We start from the raw sequence: 16,294 nt of genomic DNA on the forward strand, positions 1-16,294 counted from the left end.
CTGTGTGTAAACATGCGCACACCGCGCTGAGGTGCTCAGACTTGGCTTGGCAGCCGTTGAGAATGGAGCTCCCATTGGATGTTACCGCCAAGTGCAAATTGCACGGAGTTATTCAGTTTTTGAATGCAAAGGGCACTACGCCAATTGAAATCCATCGCTAATTGATGGAAGTGTATGATGAGTCATGCATGGATGTCAAAAATGTTCGTAAGTGGTGTAGAGAGTTTGCAGCTAGTCGGATCGAAATTCACGACGAACAAAGAAGCAGGAGACCGTCAATTTCTGAGGAGGCAGTGTTGAAGGTTGAGCAAAGCATGCGTGAAGATCGGTGGATCACTCTGAATGATCTCTGCCTGTTGGTTCCTGAGGTTTCCCGAAGCACTGCTCACAGAATTTTAACGAAAACATTGAACTACCGGAAGGTGTGCGCAAGATGGGTGCCACGTATGGTGACTGAGGACCACATGCGGCAACGAGTTGATCTTCCCGCGCATTTATTCACTGCCTTGCAGCCGAACAGGACAACTATGTGGACACAATTGTCATGGGTGATGAAACCTGGGCATACTGCTTTACACCTGAGACCAAGCAACAATCACGCCAGTGGCGGGGCATCCTTCTTTGCAAAAGCCACGGAAATTCGAACAAACGCAGTCTGTCGGTAAAGTCATGACAACCATTTTTTGGGATCGGTATTTTTGATCGACTTTATGCCCACTGGGACCACAATTAACACTGACAGGTACCGTGAAACTCTGAAAAAACTCAGACGGGCAATTCAGAACCAGGGAAGAGGAATGTTGAGTAAGGGCTTACACATTCTCCATGACAACGCTCACCCACACATCACTCGGCAAACCGTTGCTCTCCTGCAATAGTTTTAGTGGAACATAATCATCCTCACACCCTGTAGTCCTGACTTGGCACCCAGTGACTATCACCTGTTCCCTAGGTTAAAAGAACATTTGGCTGGAAAGCGATTCAGCTCCGACGACGAGGTGAAAGAAGAGGTTCATAACTTTCTGAACAGCATGGCGGCGAGCTGGTATGACATGGCCATACAAAAAGTGCCACAGCGTCTACAAAAATGCATCAACAGAAATGGTGAAATAGCTAAATGTTCAAGCTGTAAACTGATGTAAACCATTGTAGAAATAAACAGGTCTATTTACTTATAAAAAAATAGGAGACCTTGCTTCTGGGATTACCCTCATAATTATACCACAACAGATCAGAAAATTGAATGAATTTGGCTATGCTATTGCCCTACTTTAAATGCAATATAGTGTGTAGCACACTGATTATTCAAAGGTGAAGAAAATGCATGCCGTAATGGATAAATTAATGGTTTACAAGGTCCAAGCAAGAAAATAAAAGTACATAAACCTGCACTATACTTTTAAATGTGTGTGTTATTTAAAGGACGTGGAAGCATGGTAAAGGCATTAACACACTTTCAATGAAGAGCATGACTAAATGAAAACTATAATTTCTAGAATACTGGATGTAACAAGCACATTATGTCTATGTTAGATTGCTTTCCATGGCCGTCATGAATATGAAACAGGGGAACAGAGTGGCAGTTTCTTTATTGTGACATACCTCCTCTTCAGATTTAATCCTCTTCTGAGGGCACATCTTTCAAATGAAGAAACTAAAACAAAATATGTAAGCCTACAAATTTGAAATGAGGTGATAAAACTATTAAATGGTTGTGTTTTAAGAATGAATCATCAGTGAAATTAAACAGCAGTCATTCTGTCACCGATTGTAGATCCAATCCATGATATATCAAGAAAAGATCAACTTCTTGTTGTTGCAAGAGATTTGCACTTAGATTTAAGCAATCCAGATGTAAGGGAGTTTCAAATAAAGGATTCTTTTTTGGGATTCTGTGAGGTAAGGGACCATGATGCTGAGATTTTTGAAAAAGTAATAACAACAGACTTAGAGAAGATGAACATACAACTGTATAATAGAGGGAAACATTCCACGTGGGAAAAATTATATATAAAAACAAAGATGAGGTGACTTACTGAACGAAAGCGCTGGCAGGTCGATAGACACACAAACAAACACAAACATACACACAAAATTCAAGCTTTCGCAACAAAGGTGTTGCCTCATCAGGAAAGAGGGAAGGAGAGGGGAAGACGAAAGGAAGTGGGTTTTAAGGGAGAGGGTAAGGAGTCATTCCAATCCCGGGAGCGGAAAGACTTACCTTAGGGGGAAAAGAGGACAGGTATACACTCGCACACACGCACATATCCATCCACACATACAGACACAAGCAGACATATTTAAAGACAAAGAGTTTGGGCAGAGATGTCAGTCGAGGCAGACGTGTAGAGGCAAAGAAGTTGTTGAAAGACAGGTGAGGTATGAGTGGCGGCAACTTGAAATTAGCGGAGATTGGGGCCTGGCGGATGACGAGAAGAGAGGATATACTGAAGGGCAAGTTCCCATCTCTGGAGTTCGGATAGGTTGGTGTTGGTGGGAAGTATCCAGATAACCCGGACGGTGTAACACTGTGCCAAGATGTGCTGGCTGTGCACCAAGGCATGTTTAGCCACAGGGTGATCCTCATTACCAACAAACACTGTCTGCCTGTGTCCATTCATGCGAATGGACAGTTTGTTGCTGGTCATTCCCACATAGAATGCATCACAGTGTAGGCAGGTCAGTTGGTAAATCACGTGGGTGCTTTCACATGTGGCTCTGCCTTTGATCGTGTACACCTTCCGGGTTACAGGACTGGAGTAGGTGGTGGTGGGAGGGTGCATGGGACAGGTTTTGCATCGGGGGCGGTTACAAGGATAGGAGCCAGAGGGTAGGGAAGGTGGTTTGGGGATTTCATAGGGATGAACTAACAGGTTACGAAGGTTAGGTGGACGGCGGAAAGACACTCTTGGCGGAGTGGGGAGGATTTCATGAAGGATGGATCTCATTTCAGGGCAGGATTTGAGGAAGTCGTATCCCTGCTGGAGAGCCACATTCAGAGTCTGGTCCAGTCCGGGAAAGTATCCTGTCACAAGTGGGGCACTTTTGTGGTTCTTCTGTGGGGGATTCTGGGTTTGAGGGGATGAGGAAATGGCTCTGGTTATTTGCTTCTGTACCAGGTCGGGAGGGTAGTTGCGGGATGCGAAAGCTGTTGTCAGGTTGTTGGTGTAATGATTCAGGGATTCCGGACTGTAGCAGATTCGTTTGCCACGAAGACCTAGGCTGTAGGGAAGGGACCGTTTGATGTGGAATGGGTGGCAGCTGTCATAATGGAGGTACTGTTGCTTGTTGGTGGGTTTGATGTGGACGGACGTGTGAAGTTGGCCATTGGACAGGTGGAGGTCAACGTCAAGGAAAGTGGCATGGGATTTGGAGTAGGACCAGGTGAATCTGATGGAACCAAAGGAGTTGAGGTTGGAGAGGAAATTCTGGAGTTCTTCTTCACTGTGAGTCCAGATCATGAAGATGTCATCAATAAATCTGTACCAAACTTTGGGTTGGCAGACTTGGGTAACCAAGAAGGCTTCCTCTAAGCGACCCAGGAATAGGTTGGCGTACGAGGGGGGCCATCCTGGTACCCATGGCTGTTCCCTTTAATTGTTGGTATGTCTGGCCTTCAAAAGTGATGAAGTTGTGGTCAGGATGAAGCTAGCTAAGGTAATGAGGAAAGAGGTTTTGGGTAGGGTGGCAGGTGATCGGCGTGAAAGGAAATGCTCCATCGCAGCGAGGCCCTGGACGTGCGGAATATTTGTGTATAAGGACGTGGCATCAATGGTTACAAGGATGGTTTCTGGGGGTAACAGATTGGGTAAGGATTCCAGGCGTTCAAGGAAGTGGTTGGTGTCTTTGATGAAGGATGGGAGACTGCATGTAATGGGTTGAAGGTGTTGATCTACATAGGCAGAGATACGTTCTGTGGGGGCTTGGTAACCAGCTACAATGGGGCGGCCGGGATGATTGGGTTTGTGGATTTTAGGAAGAAGGTAGAAGGTAGGGGTGCGGGGTGTCGGTGGGGTCAGGAGGTTGATGGAGTCAGGTGAAAGGTTTTGCAGGGGGCCTAAGGTTCTGAGGATTCCTTGAAGCTCCGCCTGGACATCGGGAATGGGGTTATCTTGGCAAACTTTGTATGTGGTGTTGTCTGAAAGCTGACGCAGTCCCTCAGCCGCATACTCCCGACGATCAAGTACCACGGTTGTGGAACCCTTGTCCGCCGGAAGAATGATGATGGATCGGTCAGCCTTCAGATCATGGATAGCCTGGGCTTCAGCAATGGTGATGTTGGGTGTAGGATTAAGGTTTTTTAAGAAGGATTGAGATGCAAGGCTGGAAGTCAGAAATTCCTGGAAGGTTTGGAGAGGGTGATTTTGAGGAAGAGGAGGTGGGTCCCGCTGTGACGGAGGACGGAACTGCTCCAGGCAGGGTTCAATTTGGATGGTGTCTTGGGGAGTCGGATCATTAGGAGTAGGATTGGGATCATTTTTCTTCGTGGCAAAGTGATACATCCAGCAGAGAGTACGAGTGTAGGACAGTAAATCTTTGACGAGGGCTGTTTGGTTGAATCTGGGAGTGGGGCTGAAAGTGAGGCCTTTGGATAGGACAGAGGTTTTGGATTGGGAGAGAGGTTTGGAGGAAAGGTTAACTACTGAATTAGGGTGTTGTGGTTCCAGATTGTGTTGATCGGAATTTTGAGGTTTTGGAGGGAGTGGAGCTGGAAGTGGGAGATTGAGTAGATGGGAGAGACTGGGTTTGTGTGCAATGAGAGGAGGTTGAGGTTTGCTGGAAAGGTTGTGAAGGGTGAGTGAGTTGCCTTTCCGGAGGTGGGAAACCAGGAGATTGGATAGTTTTTTGAGGTGGAGGGTGGCATGCTGTTCTAATTTACGGTTGGCCTGTAGGAGGATGCTCTGAACAGCCGGTGTGGATGTGGGAGAGGAAAGATTAAGGACTTTTACTAAGGATAGAAGTTGACGGGTGTGTTCATTGGCTGAGTTGATGTGTAGGTGAAGGATTAGGTGGGTGAGGGCAATGGATTGTTCAGTTTGGAACTGGTATAGGGACTGATGGAAGGAAGGGTTGCAGCCAGAGATGGGAACTTTAAGTGTGAGGCCTTTGGGGGTGATGCCAAATGTCAGACAAGCCTGAGAAAATAGAATATGGGAGCGTAATCTGGCTAGGGCGAAGGCATGTTTGCGGAGGGAATGTAAATAAAACTTAAAGGGGGCATTGTGGGGGTGTTGTGAGGGTGACATGGTATTAGAAGGTGGAAAGTGTAACATGAGGTGAAATGAAAATGAAAATAAAAATAAAAATATATGGGGAGAGATAAAGGTGAACCGGAAAGTAACTGGAGATCTCGAATGAAAAAAGGCGAAAAGGTGTTGGTTACAGCTGGGCTATGTTGGACTTGGAATTAAGTTTCCCAACCCTTTTATGCAACAAATGGTAGCAAAAACTGTTTGAACTGTCAAGATATCTATTACAGTGCTTCAATTACACTGCCCTTTTTTTTTAATGTAGTTGTAAATGCAAAAACCACCAAATTGACACATTAGGTTTGGTAAGATTTCTTGTGCAAAGGTGTTGGGAAATGTGACATTGGTGGATAAAACTGTTTCCTCTATTCCAAGTTTGAAGGTATATTCTTTATTATGCAAAAAGAGCAAAATGGAGTTTTTTGTGTTGAAAATAGTGAAATTTCAATAAACATGAAGGCAAAATATTTCACGCAGAGCTGCAGGAAACGTTGAATCGCTCTGGATTTACGCCTTCAAACTAGACTGTCAACTGTTACAGTTGTAGATCCAAGCAAATCTGTATTCACAAACTTATGTTTTGTTTTGATCCTGTGATGATAAAGATGAATTCATCATTGATATGACAGGCAGCTGGTTGTGTGAACCTGGACGAGTAGCTCCCTGGAGTGCAGATATTCTGAACAGATACAAAGTCACTTCAGAAAATAGTGAAATACACTGGAGTGCAAAACTTAAGGACGAAAGTAATTTCTGCATGATGTGACACTGCCAAGTAACGTAGCTCAATGAAACTTGAACCATAGGTTGAAAGAACTGCTACAGTATAGTACAAAAGGTAACAAAGACAATGATTACACTGAAGTCTAAACTAAAGAAAGATGGCAAATCGTGCTCTGCAACAGCTCACATGCAGGCCACGAGGTTGGTAAGGGTCTCGTGATATGGTGTTCCATTCTTCCACCAGCGTGATTTACAACTGCTGGATGGTCATTGCTGCATGTGGATGTGTTGCAATACATCTCCCCAATGCATCCCATATGTACTTGATCGGTTCTAAACCGAGGGAACGGGCAGGTAAATCCTTTCACCGAATATCCTCTCATTCTAAGAGCTCCTCCATCTCCGCTGTTTGATGTGGTCACACATTGTCATCCATAAAAATGAAATCAGGGCTAAATGCATCCCTGAAAAGATGCACATGGGGAAGGAATATAGTCTCACAATAACATCGACTGGTGAGTGTTCTGTGTTCAGTGATTTGCAGGTCAGTATTCGCATACAACATTATGCTTCCCAAACCACAACACATGGACCATCAAAATGATCATGTTCAACAATGTTCCTAGGTACGTTGTGTGTTCCCACTTCTCGCCATATGAGGGTGTGTCAAGAATCACTACTCAGACTGGATGTGCTCTCATCCGAGAAGAGCAGCTGACTGCCCTTCTCGTTGGTCCAATCAGTCCCTATGCTGTTGACACCGTTGCAAATGGTGCTGCTGATGCGTCAGAGTCAAGAAAACGTGATGTACTGGTCATTGGGCAAAGAGACTACTCCCCTGCAGTCACGTTGCCACTATGGAGTGTGAGATTGTGTGCCTTACAGTCTTGTTGAAAATGTGGTTGAAATTGCACCCACTGTTTGCATGGGTCCATCTACTGCCATAGTTGACTGTTGGCGACCACCTCCTCTCCGTAGGGCAGCAATGCCTTTAGTTCGGAACGGTCCCCATGCATACGAAACAATGCTGTAAGCAGTACCAAGCTCCTGGGCCACACTTGTCACACTTCATTCTTTTCCAGTTTCCCAATAATTCTTGCTCATGTGAAGTCATCCAGATGTTGTCTCCAGGCCATGTTGTAAACAACGAATACCACCACAGGCCACCATAACTGCTTGTTGATTGACACACGCTGTCTTTCCCCATTCTTTCAACTGCCTTGTGTTGCAGGGCCAGCCCCATATTTTGCAGAGCTGTGTAGTATCTTTCCATGTGAGCCAAAAATGTGGTTATTTTCGAAAATCTGGTGTTATAATGATTACAGTTTGGCTTCCATGATCAAATACTGACTCGGAGCAGCAATTCCCACATTATAGTTAAGGGTTGACAATTTATCGGCATAATTTATCAGAAGAGAACTCGACTTTAAGGCAGTGCTTTGATTTTAAAATTTTTCCACATTTTATGGTTATGAAGTTATTTGTTCTTTAATTGAATGGGTGCAGAAGATTTAACGTAAAAAGTTTCTTTTTTTATAATGTAAATAAATGAGATGTGTGATTGCTGTAAATATGGTGTAATTGCAACAGATAGGAATATATTAATTTACAACATAACATTGAAAAAATCATGTAATATGACAAAAACATAGAACATAGTCGGAAAAAAAGTCGTTGGTAAATAAAACTGAAATTGGAAGAAGGAAAACACTAATCCAAGCAAGACATGACATCAAAATTGGCTAAGATATAAGATTTTTCTTGCCGCTACCCATAAGTTATTCAACATACATTGAAAATTTCACTAAGAGCTTTGTAAATTCTGTTATTTGATACTGATATGTGCACAAAATTTAGTGAAATTACCAATAATTAACTGTAATTGTATATGTTATCCATAAAGTAAGTACCATTGGAAAACTCGAAATTTTTCCCCAAGATACGAATCTATAATGTTCAGTTTGATCCTCTAACCATTCTTTGTCCTTCACTGTTGTTGTGATGAATGGATACTTTAATGGTATCTTTGCTACAAAATGTGAGATTTCGTTTAACGTTCTTTATAATGCTAATGTAATAGAGGTAAGGCCACACCACTTTCCTGCATCTTAGTCGGGCAAAGTATCATAAATAGTAACAAGATACACAAGTGTGAGAAGTGGAGTGCAAACTCAACTGCAGGTGTAGATTACCAAGAAATTGAAAGTCACAAAACACCATAAGCAGACAATTAATGCCTCAAAACAAAAAAAAGAGCAAAAGATTCCAAAATGTAGATAGCAAAGAGCTGGGGGTGATAGCTTTGATGCATAAATAAAACAAATGGATTCTTGCAGAGCTATCCACACAATAGCATAGACAAAGCATACTTCTGTAAGGATAATACTTGATACTTCACCACATCCTTTCACTGCATCTTGTTCCCAGAACTACCCTGCATGCTGTCTTGGTCTCTTGCTCCAGACACAGCTCTGTGTACTGCTCTGGCCTATTGTGCCGGGCGAAGCCCCATGTGCTACTTCAACCTCTATCTCCTGTCGCTGCCCTGCATACTGTCACGACCTCTTCCTCTGGGCCCTCCTCCACATACAGCCTCAGTCTCGTGCTCCAGGCCCTCCCCCACACGTCGCCTCGGCTTCTTGCTCCAGGCCTTCCCCCACTGGTCACCACAGCTTCTTTCTCCGGGCTGTCCCCCACATGTCACCTCGGCTTCTTTCTCCGGGCTGTCCCCCACATGTCACCTCGGCTTCTTTCTCTGGGCTGTCCCCCACATGTCACCTCGGCTTCTTTCTCCGGGCTGTCCCCCACATGTCACCTCGGCTCCTTGCTCCAGGTCGTCCCCCACACGTTACCTCAGCTTCTTGCTCTGGGCCTTCCCCCATTTTGCCTCAGCTTCTTGCTCTGGGCCTTCCCCCATTTTGCCTCAGCTTCTTGCTCCGTGCCCTCCCCCACATGTCGCCTCGGCTTCTTGCTCCATGCCCTCCCCCACATGTCACCTCGGCTTCTTGCTCCGTGCCCTCCCCCACATGTCGCCTCGGCTTCTTGCTCCGTGCCCTCCCCCACACGTCGCCTCGGCTTCTTGCTCCGTGCCCTCCCCCACACGTCGCCTCGGCTTCTTGCTCCGCGCCCTCCTCCACACGTCGCCTCGGCTTCTTGCTCCGCGCCCTCCCCCACACGTCGCCTCGCCTTCTTGTTCCGCACCCTCCCCCACACGTCACCTCGGCTTCTTGCTCTGCACCCTCCCCCATGGGTCTCCTCTGCGCCCTCCCATGCATGTTGCCTCGGCTTCTTGCTCCGTGCCCTGTCCCGCATGTCGCCTCGGCTTCTTGCTCCGTGCCCTACCCCACATGTCACCTCGGCTTCTTGCTCCGTGCCCTACCCCGCTTGTCACCTCGGCTTCTTGCTCCGTGCCCTCCCCCACATGTCACCTCGGCTTCTTGCTCCGTGCCCTGCCCCACTTGTCACCTCGGCTTCTTGCTCCAAACCCTCCCCTGCATGCTGACCTTGGCTTCTTTTGTCTCCGGGCCCTCCTCCACATGTCACCTCACCTTCTTGCTCCTGGAAACCCCCCCACCCACCCACACACCCACCAACCCCTCCACACACACACACACACACACACACACACACACACACACACACACACACACACACACCACCACCACCACGCGTCGCCACGGCTTCTCGCTCTGTGCACTCCCACCCATGTCGCCTCGGCATCTTGCTCTATGCACTCCTCTGCATGTCGCCTCGGCTTCTTGCTCCTGGCCTGCCCCATCTGACACCTCGTCTTCTTGCCCTGGGCCCTCCCCCACATGCCACCTCACCTTCTTGCTCCAGGTCCTCCCCTGCATGCCGCCTCGGCTTCTTGCTCCAGTCGCCCCCTCACATTCCACTCCGGTTTCTTACTCCACATGCCGCCCTGCACTCTGCCTCAGCTGCTTCTTACGGGCACTGCTCCACATGCTACCTTGTCTTTTTGCTCCAGGCACTATCCTGCACACCTAATTGGCTTCTTACTCCAGGTGCCACCTCACACGTTGCCTCCTCCTGATCTGTGCTCCAGACTCCTCCCTCCCGCTTCCATTTGCTGCTCTTGTTTCTTCTTCCCTACCTCCTCCCCCTCTTGCCTCTTGATTAATGAACTATTAAGTAGCTTGTCGTTAAATCTTATTAGTGATATGAAATAGAATTTTGTTCTCAATAATTATTTAGTTAATTTTGCAGCCATGTATTGGTTGAGAAGTCTGCTTAATAGTTACTAGATTGCTTCATTATTCTTGAATCTTAATATTTTCTAATGATTTCTGAGGAAAGATACAACACTTTAGTTAAAACCAAGCAAGATGGTGGTGAGTTTCTCACTCTGTAGGGGAAGACTTCAACTGTCTGTCCAGTTTCCCATGATTTTCCTGAATTGTTTCAGGCTAATACCAGATTGGTTCCTTTAAAAGTGCATTGTCGATTTCCTTCCCCATCCCTGAAACATTCCGTCTCTAATGTCAGTGGGATGTTAAAGCATAATCTTCTTTCATTAAGTTAAATTTCATCTAATTGTTCTTTTCCAGGAACTGACTTAAAAATACATGCAAGGCTGTTATGCATGTTGATGGATGTTGCATATTGGCTTGTTGACATTCATCTCTGTCTGTACTGGACACTTGATGTTTACCAAATATTAAGAGAACTTCTGGTAATAACACAGATTGCTGGTCTTTCAACAAGGTAAATATTTTCTGTGTAGTTATTTGTAATTGTGCTAATAACAAGTTTGAACTGTAACATTGTTGACAGTTTCAAGTTTTGTTGTTTTATCTTCCATGGGTAACTCATCATTAAGCAAAAAAGTCTTCATTGCTCAAAAACGCGAAGTAAGAGTAATATCCGGTGCCTGCCCATGATCATCTTCTAGACATCTGTTTAAGGACTTGGGCATTCTGACTACTGCTTCACAGAATATTTATTTCCACATGAAGTTTGTTGTAAATAATCCAATACAGTTCAGAAGGAACAATCATGTTCATAGTTCCAGTACCGGAATGAAAAATAGTATTCATTACTCTCTGTTAAGGTTTTCTTTAGCGCAAAAAGGGGTGCACAATGCTGCAACAACAAATTTTGATCACTTGCCTGGTGATATAAAATGTCTTGAAAGACAGCCAAGTAAAATTCTGTAGAAAAACATCTGTGCACAAAAAAAAAAAAATTAAAAAAAAGCTTCTAAGTGTTTAGCATGCAGGCACATTTGCAAATTAATTTGTAACGAGAATGTAAAATGACTTGTTCCACACATCATCACAATTTATGTATGGATCATTATCCATGAAACAAGAAATCTACTCTCTGCTCTAATTCTCTGTACTCCTTTCTGTGAGGACGTGTCAAATATGAACTGAAATTTAAATCTGGTTGCTATGGTAGTGGACTGAAATGGACATGACCTTGACAGGATGCTGGTGGGAATGTCTGAAATAGCATTGTGAGGCTGCAGTTAGTGTGACACAACCACTCAAGTCAGGCCACCATTTGCAACCAAGAAATACATCTGTTGCTTTGCACATAATCACCAAGTTTCTTGCGAAAGAAGACCCCAAACCTGTGAAAATTTTTAGGAAGCTCTGTGTACAGTTTGGGAAGAAATACTTTTGAAGCTCCAAGTATGTGAATGGAATAAAACATTTGTGGCAGGATGGGTCACTGTGGAAAATGTACCCCCACCAAAGACAACCACAGACAAGCATGTCACCAGAAAACATTTATACTGTACAGGACCTTATTGCAGAAGATCTACACATAAATCTTTCCGAAGTTGCGTTGACTTACTTAATCCCTTTTACTCCAATGTGGAGCATAGGTCACATATTAGAGCTCTCCATCTGATGCTGTCTGTTGCCATCTTCTTTATGTTACTCCAGGAGTGGCCCAGTGACTGCCAATTCAACTTCAACAGTCCTGCGCCAGGTCGACCTCGGTCTGCCCCTCCTACTTGCTCCTTGTGGGTTCCATTCTAAAGCCTGCTTTGGAATATGTTGCGGGCCTCTTCTCAGGGTGTGTCCGATCCATCTTCATTTCCTTTCTTTTACGATTATCTTAGATTTACATTGTTGGGTGCGTTGCCATATTTCTTGGTTTGAAATAACATTTGGCCACCGTACTCCCAGTATAGTTCTCAAACATTTATTGATGAAGGTTTGTACTCTTGTTTTAATTTGTGCTGCCACTTTCCACATCTCACACCCGAAAAAGAGAACAGATTTTACATTTGAATGAAAGATTTTAAGCTTCGCCTTCAACAATATTTCACGAGATGTCCAAACTGGTCGCGGCTGGGCAAATGCCCCTTTTCCCTTTTTGATCCTACTTTCGTCGTCTTCTGTCGCCCCTCCACTTTTGGAATCAATACTTCCCAGATAACAAAAGCTGTCCACCTGCTCAATCTCCTCTTCTTTCACGGCTAGTACATTCTTGTTCTTACTGTTCATCCTAAGCTCTTTAGTCTTAGCCATGTTTATTTTTAATCCAACTCTCTGAGCTTCTGTTTCCAATTCCTTAAGCTTCTCACTCATATCCTTAAAAGTGTGGGACAGAAGGCAGATGTCATCCGCAAAATCCAGGTCCTCAAGGCTATCACATGGAGTGCATTGTATACTTCTCCTTTTCTCTCGAGTTACCTTCTTCATGACACCATCTAATGTCAGCAAAAACAGCAGTGGTGAAAGCAAAGAACCCTGCCTTACTCCAGAATTAAAATGAATGGTTCCGAGAGATTTCCATCCTATTTCACCTGGCAAGTATATTCTGTGTACATGGTCTTCACGATGCTGATGATCTTTGGAGGTACTCCGTAAGTCTGCATTGTTTTCCAGATGGCTTCACACTGCACGCTATAAAGGCTTTTTCAAAGTCAACAAAAGCCAGATACAAAGGAGACCAGTATTCCATGGATTACTCAATAATGATGTTCATGGTGTTGATTTGGTCTGTGTGCATGATCTGCTTTCTCTAAAACTAGCCTTTTCTTTCCTGAGCTTACTATCCATGGCCACTCTGAGATGGTTTAAAACAATCCTTGAAAATACTTTACTGGGTATTGACAAAAGTGTGATGTCATGCCAGTTGTGGCACTTTGTAAGGTCTCCTTTCTTGGGCAACTTGATAAGGATTCCTTTCCTCCAATCTTCTGGGATGGTTTCTGTGTTCCAGATTTCTTGGAACAGGGGCAGTAACATATCTCCTGTTACTTCATAGTCTGCCTTGAGCATTTCCGCCACCATGCTGTCTACACCAGGTGCCTTGTTATTCTTGCAGCTTTTAAGAGCCTTGATAATTTTGCTCTTGCTGGAAGGTTGAGTATTGATTTGCAGTGCAGGTGCTTCCTGTTGGTCTGGTTCCTCCTGCTCTTGTTCTTCTTGATGGATCAGGGTCATATGGAACACCTCACTGAAATATTTCTTCCATCACTTTAGCTGCTGCTCGCTGTTGGTCAACAGTTCACCCTCTTTCAACTTCACTGGCTTACTTTCGTTAAAGCTTTTCTGTTAGATGATATTATATAGCTCTTTCGAATTGCCCCTTTCTGCTGCCTGTTGAGCTCTTTCTGCAAGCTGTTCTACCTGATTTCTTCTATCAGATCTAGCACTTCTCTTCACTTGCTGATGAACTTCATTGTACCTTGCCCTAAGGCATTGTTTTTTTCATTGTCCCTACTCTGGTTGATCAAGGCCTTTATTTCTCTTCAATCTTCTGCCATGTATGATCAGATATCCCTGGCTTCCTTCTGGCGTCCTGGAATCCTAATACCTTCTCACCGGAATTTAGGAAGGTTTTCTTGATTTTATTCCACTTCCTCTCCACTTGTGTACTTGCCTCTTCCTCACTTCGATCCTCCACCTCCAACTTATTATTTCGGTTTTTCAACTCCTGCACAAACTCTTTTCTTATGTCTTTGTTTTGAAGTTTTCTAACAGTGAATCTTTTCTGCCTGCAATTTGCATCTTGATGACCAGTAGCAGCAATCTTTAACCATACTTCAGCTATTACAAGATGATGATCACTTCTGCTGTCAGCACTTCTTCTGTTTCGGACATGAAGAAGGGAACACCTCCACATCTGGCTAATTGAAAAATGAAAAAATGATCGATCTGATTTTGTGTCTTGCCATCTGGTGAGAGCCATGTTATTTTATTGAAGAGTTTGTATGGGAACACCAGTCCTCCAATAACCAGCCTGTTGTTAAGGCACATATCAATGAAACTCTCTCTGTCATCATTTTGGACTCCAGCCTCATGTTTTCCCATAACTTTCTCTAAGCCTTTTTGTGTCTTTCTTTTTGATCCTGGCTAGAACCTCTCCCAAATGTCCGTAGAAATTGTTCTTTCCTTGAGTGTCTGCTTGTTCTGTGGGTGCATAACACCACACAAGATATGTATTTCTTACTCGGGTCTTGAGTTACGCTGTACTAATCTGACCTGAGATTGGCTTCCACTCTAATAAGCTTCTCCTTGCTTCTCTTGCCAGTAGTATACCCATTTTCACGGTCTTCTCTTTCCTCTTTCCCTGACTAAAGAAGTATCTTCCCATCGCTCAACCTGAATTCCCCAGAACCATTCCATCGTGTTTCGCTCAGTCCAAGTATCCTCAGTTTGTATCGTTCCATCTCCCTAGAGACTTGTTCCAGTTTTCCTGACTCGAACATTGTTCTCACATTCCGAAACCCGCTCTTGCCCTTGTTTTCAAGCCATAGGTCATGAACAAGATGTCTGTCTGTTTTGCTCTCTTGTGTGTTTCAGTAACGGTATAATTTTTAAGAGGCGGGGTTGTTAGCCTCACGCCCAATACCCAACCTGTAGTTCCAGGATTTGTATTAGGTTTACTCCCCTAGGGAAGCTGGCTTCACTACGCCTCTAGAGCCCTCCCTGCCCTTTTTTGTGGGACACATTTCGTCTTGCTCCTTAATCGAGACCAATCCGTCTTGGGTGACCCTGCCAGTAGCTACGCTACCGCCGACATAGCTCTCGACTTCATGGAAGCACGCAAGCCCTCCCGCCTGGCACTGAAGTTGCCTACTACAAGGCGGTGTCCCCTAGGAGGGAAAGTTGCTTTGGCAGAAGGAGTAAGCTCTGGAAGTGGCCATCGTCACGGATGGTGATTCTTCTGCATGACAATTCAAGGCTGCACTCTGCTGCATTAACAAAGGAAAAACTGGAGGAAAGTCATTGGGCAATTCTGGAACATTCTCCTTATAGCCCAGATTCATCACCCTGCAACTAGCATATTTTTTGATTCCTCAATGAAGTACTTGGAGGACAACAGTTCGATAACAAATGCAGCAGTAGTTAATTTCACGTATGAGTGGTTGTCACATGTCCCTTTTCTTTCTTTGAGGATGGTATTTATATGTGGCCAGTAAAATGTGGAAAATGTCAGGAGAATAGGTAGAAAAATCAGGTGGGTGTATTTTTTGTTCAGGTTGATTCATTAAAGTTTAAAAAAAAAAAAAATTCAAGTTCATAATGGAGTTCCTATCATATGAACTGTAACACTGTCATTTATATTGCCAGAAATTTGCTCAATTTTCTTTTTATGTTCCTCTGAATTATGAGGTATCTCAGGTGTACTAAGAATTTAATGTCCGGTCTATAGACATGCTGGATAGTATATGGTACAACCTTTTTGTTACACCTTTCGAGGGATTTTTAAAAATTGTGTGAAATGTGGGGGAAAAGTAAAAGATAGAAAATTACTTTTTCAGCATGTAACCTATAAAACATCACTGTATTAATTATACTGACTTGTAATGGAGGACCATTAGACGAACATAAATTTGATGTACCATTATGAACACATCTGTTTTTTTCACCAAGAAACCTATGCCTTCATCAAAAATACATTCCAGAATTGTAGTCCATTTTAACTTATTGTGATGAATTTCTTCTATATGGTTTTCAATTTCTTGAACGTAGTGGAAAGCTTTGCTGTCCACACCTGCATCTTTCTTCCGTATAGACACACAGAAGATTTACAACTTTATCATAAACATGATGGAAATCTTACACTGGATGATCTAATTGCTTTTTTTCCCACAATGAAGTGATGATACTTTCACGATCATCATCATTTCATAGATATGCTAGGAAGAATCTATTTTCCTCATTTGTTTTTTTGAAAGACCCAACTGTCCAGAAGCAGTTATGGTGGTGGACTCCTTAACCTCCATCCATGACTTCATGTAAGACGGGGAATCTAGAATCGATATTCTAAAGTAGGCAGGATTCTTTCCAGCTTCCACAGAAGTGAATACCTTCTGTACACTATATCTTTTA

At 44.0% G+C, this 16,294-nt stretch overlaps 1 protein-coding gene across 1 annotated transcript in view; it reads left to right on the top strand.

Annotated features, from left to right (window-relative positions):
• Window positions 1–16,294, top strand: part of LOC126484112 (uncharacterized) — a 273,492-nt gene that overhangs the window by 228,077 nt on the left and 29,121 nt on the right. Inside the window, exon 14 of the mRNA XM_050107490.1 lies at window positions 10,541–10,697. Within this exon, the coding sequence (XP_049963447.1) occupies window positions 10,541–10,697 (157 nt within the window). The remainder of the gene's footprint in view (window positions 1–10,540; window positions 10,698–16,294) is intronic.

The sequence above is a fragment of the Schistocerca serialis genome, chromosome 6, assembly GCF_023864345.2.
Source record: "Schistocerca serialis cubense isolate TAMUIC-IGC-003099 chromosome 6, iqSchSeri2.2, whole genome shotgun sequence".
Classification (NCBI taxonomy): domain Eukaryota; kingdom Metazoa; phylum Arthropoda; class Insecta; order Orthoptera; family Acrididae; genus Schistocerca; species Schistocerca serialis.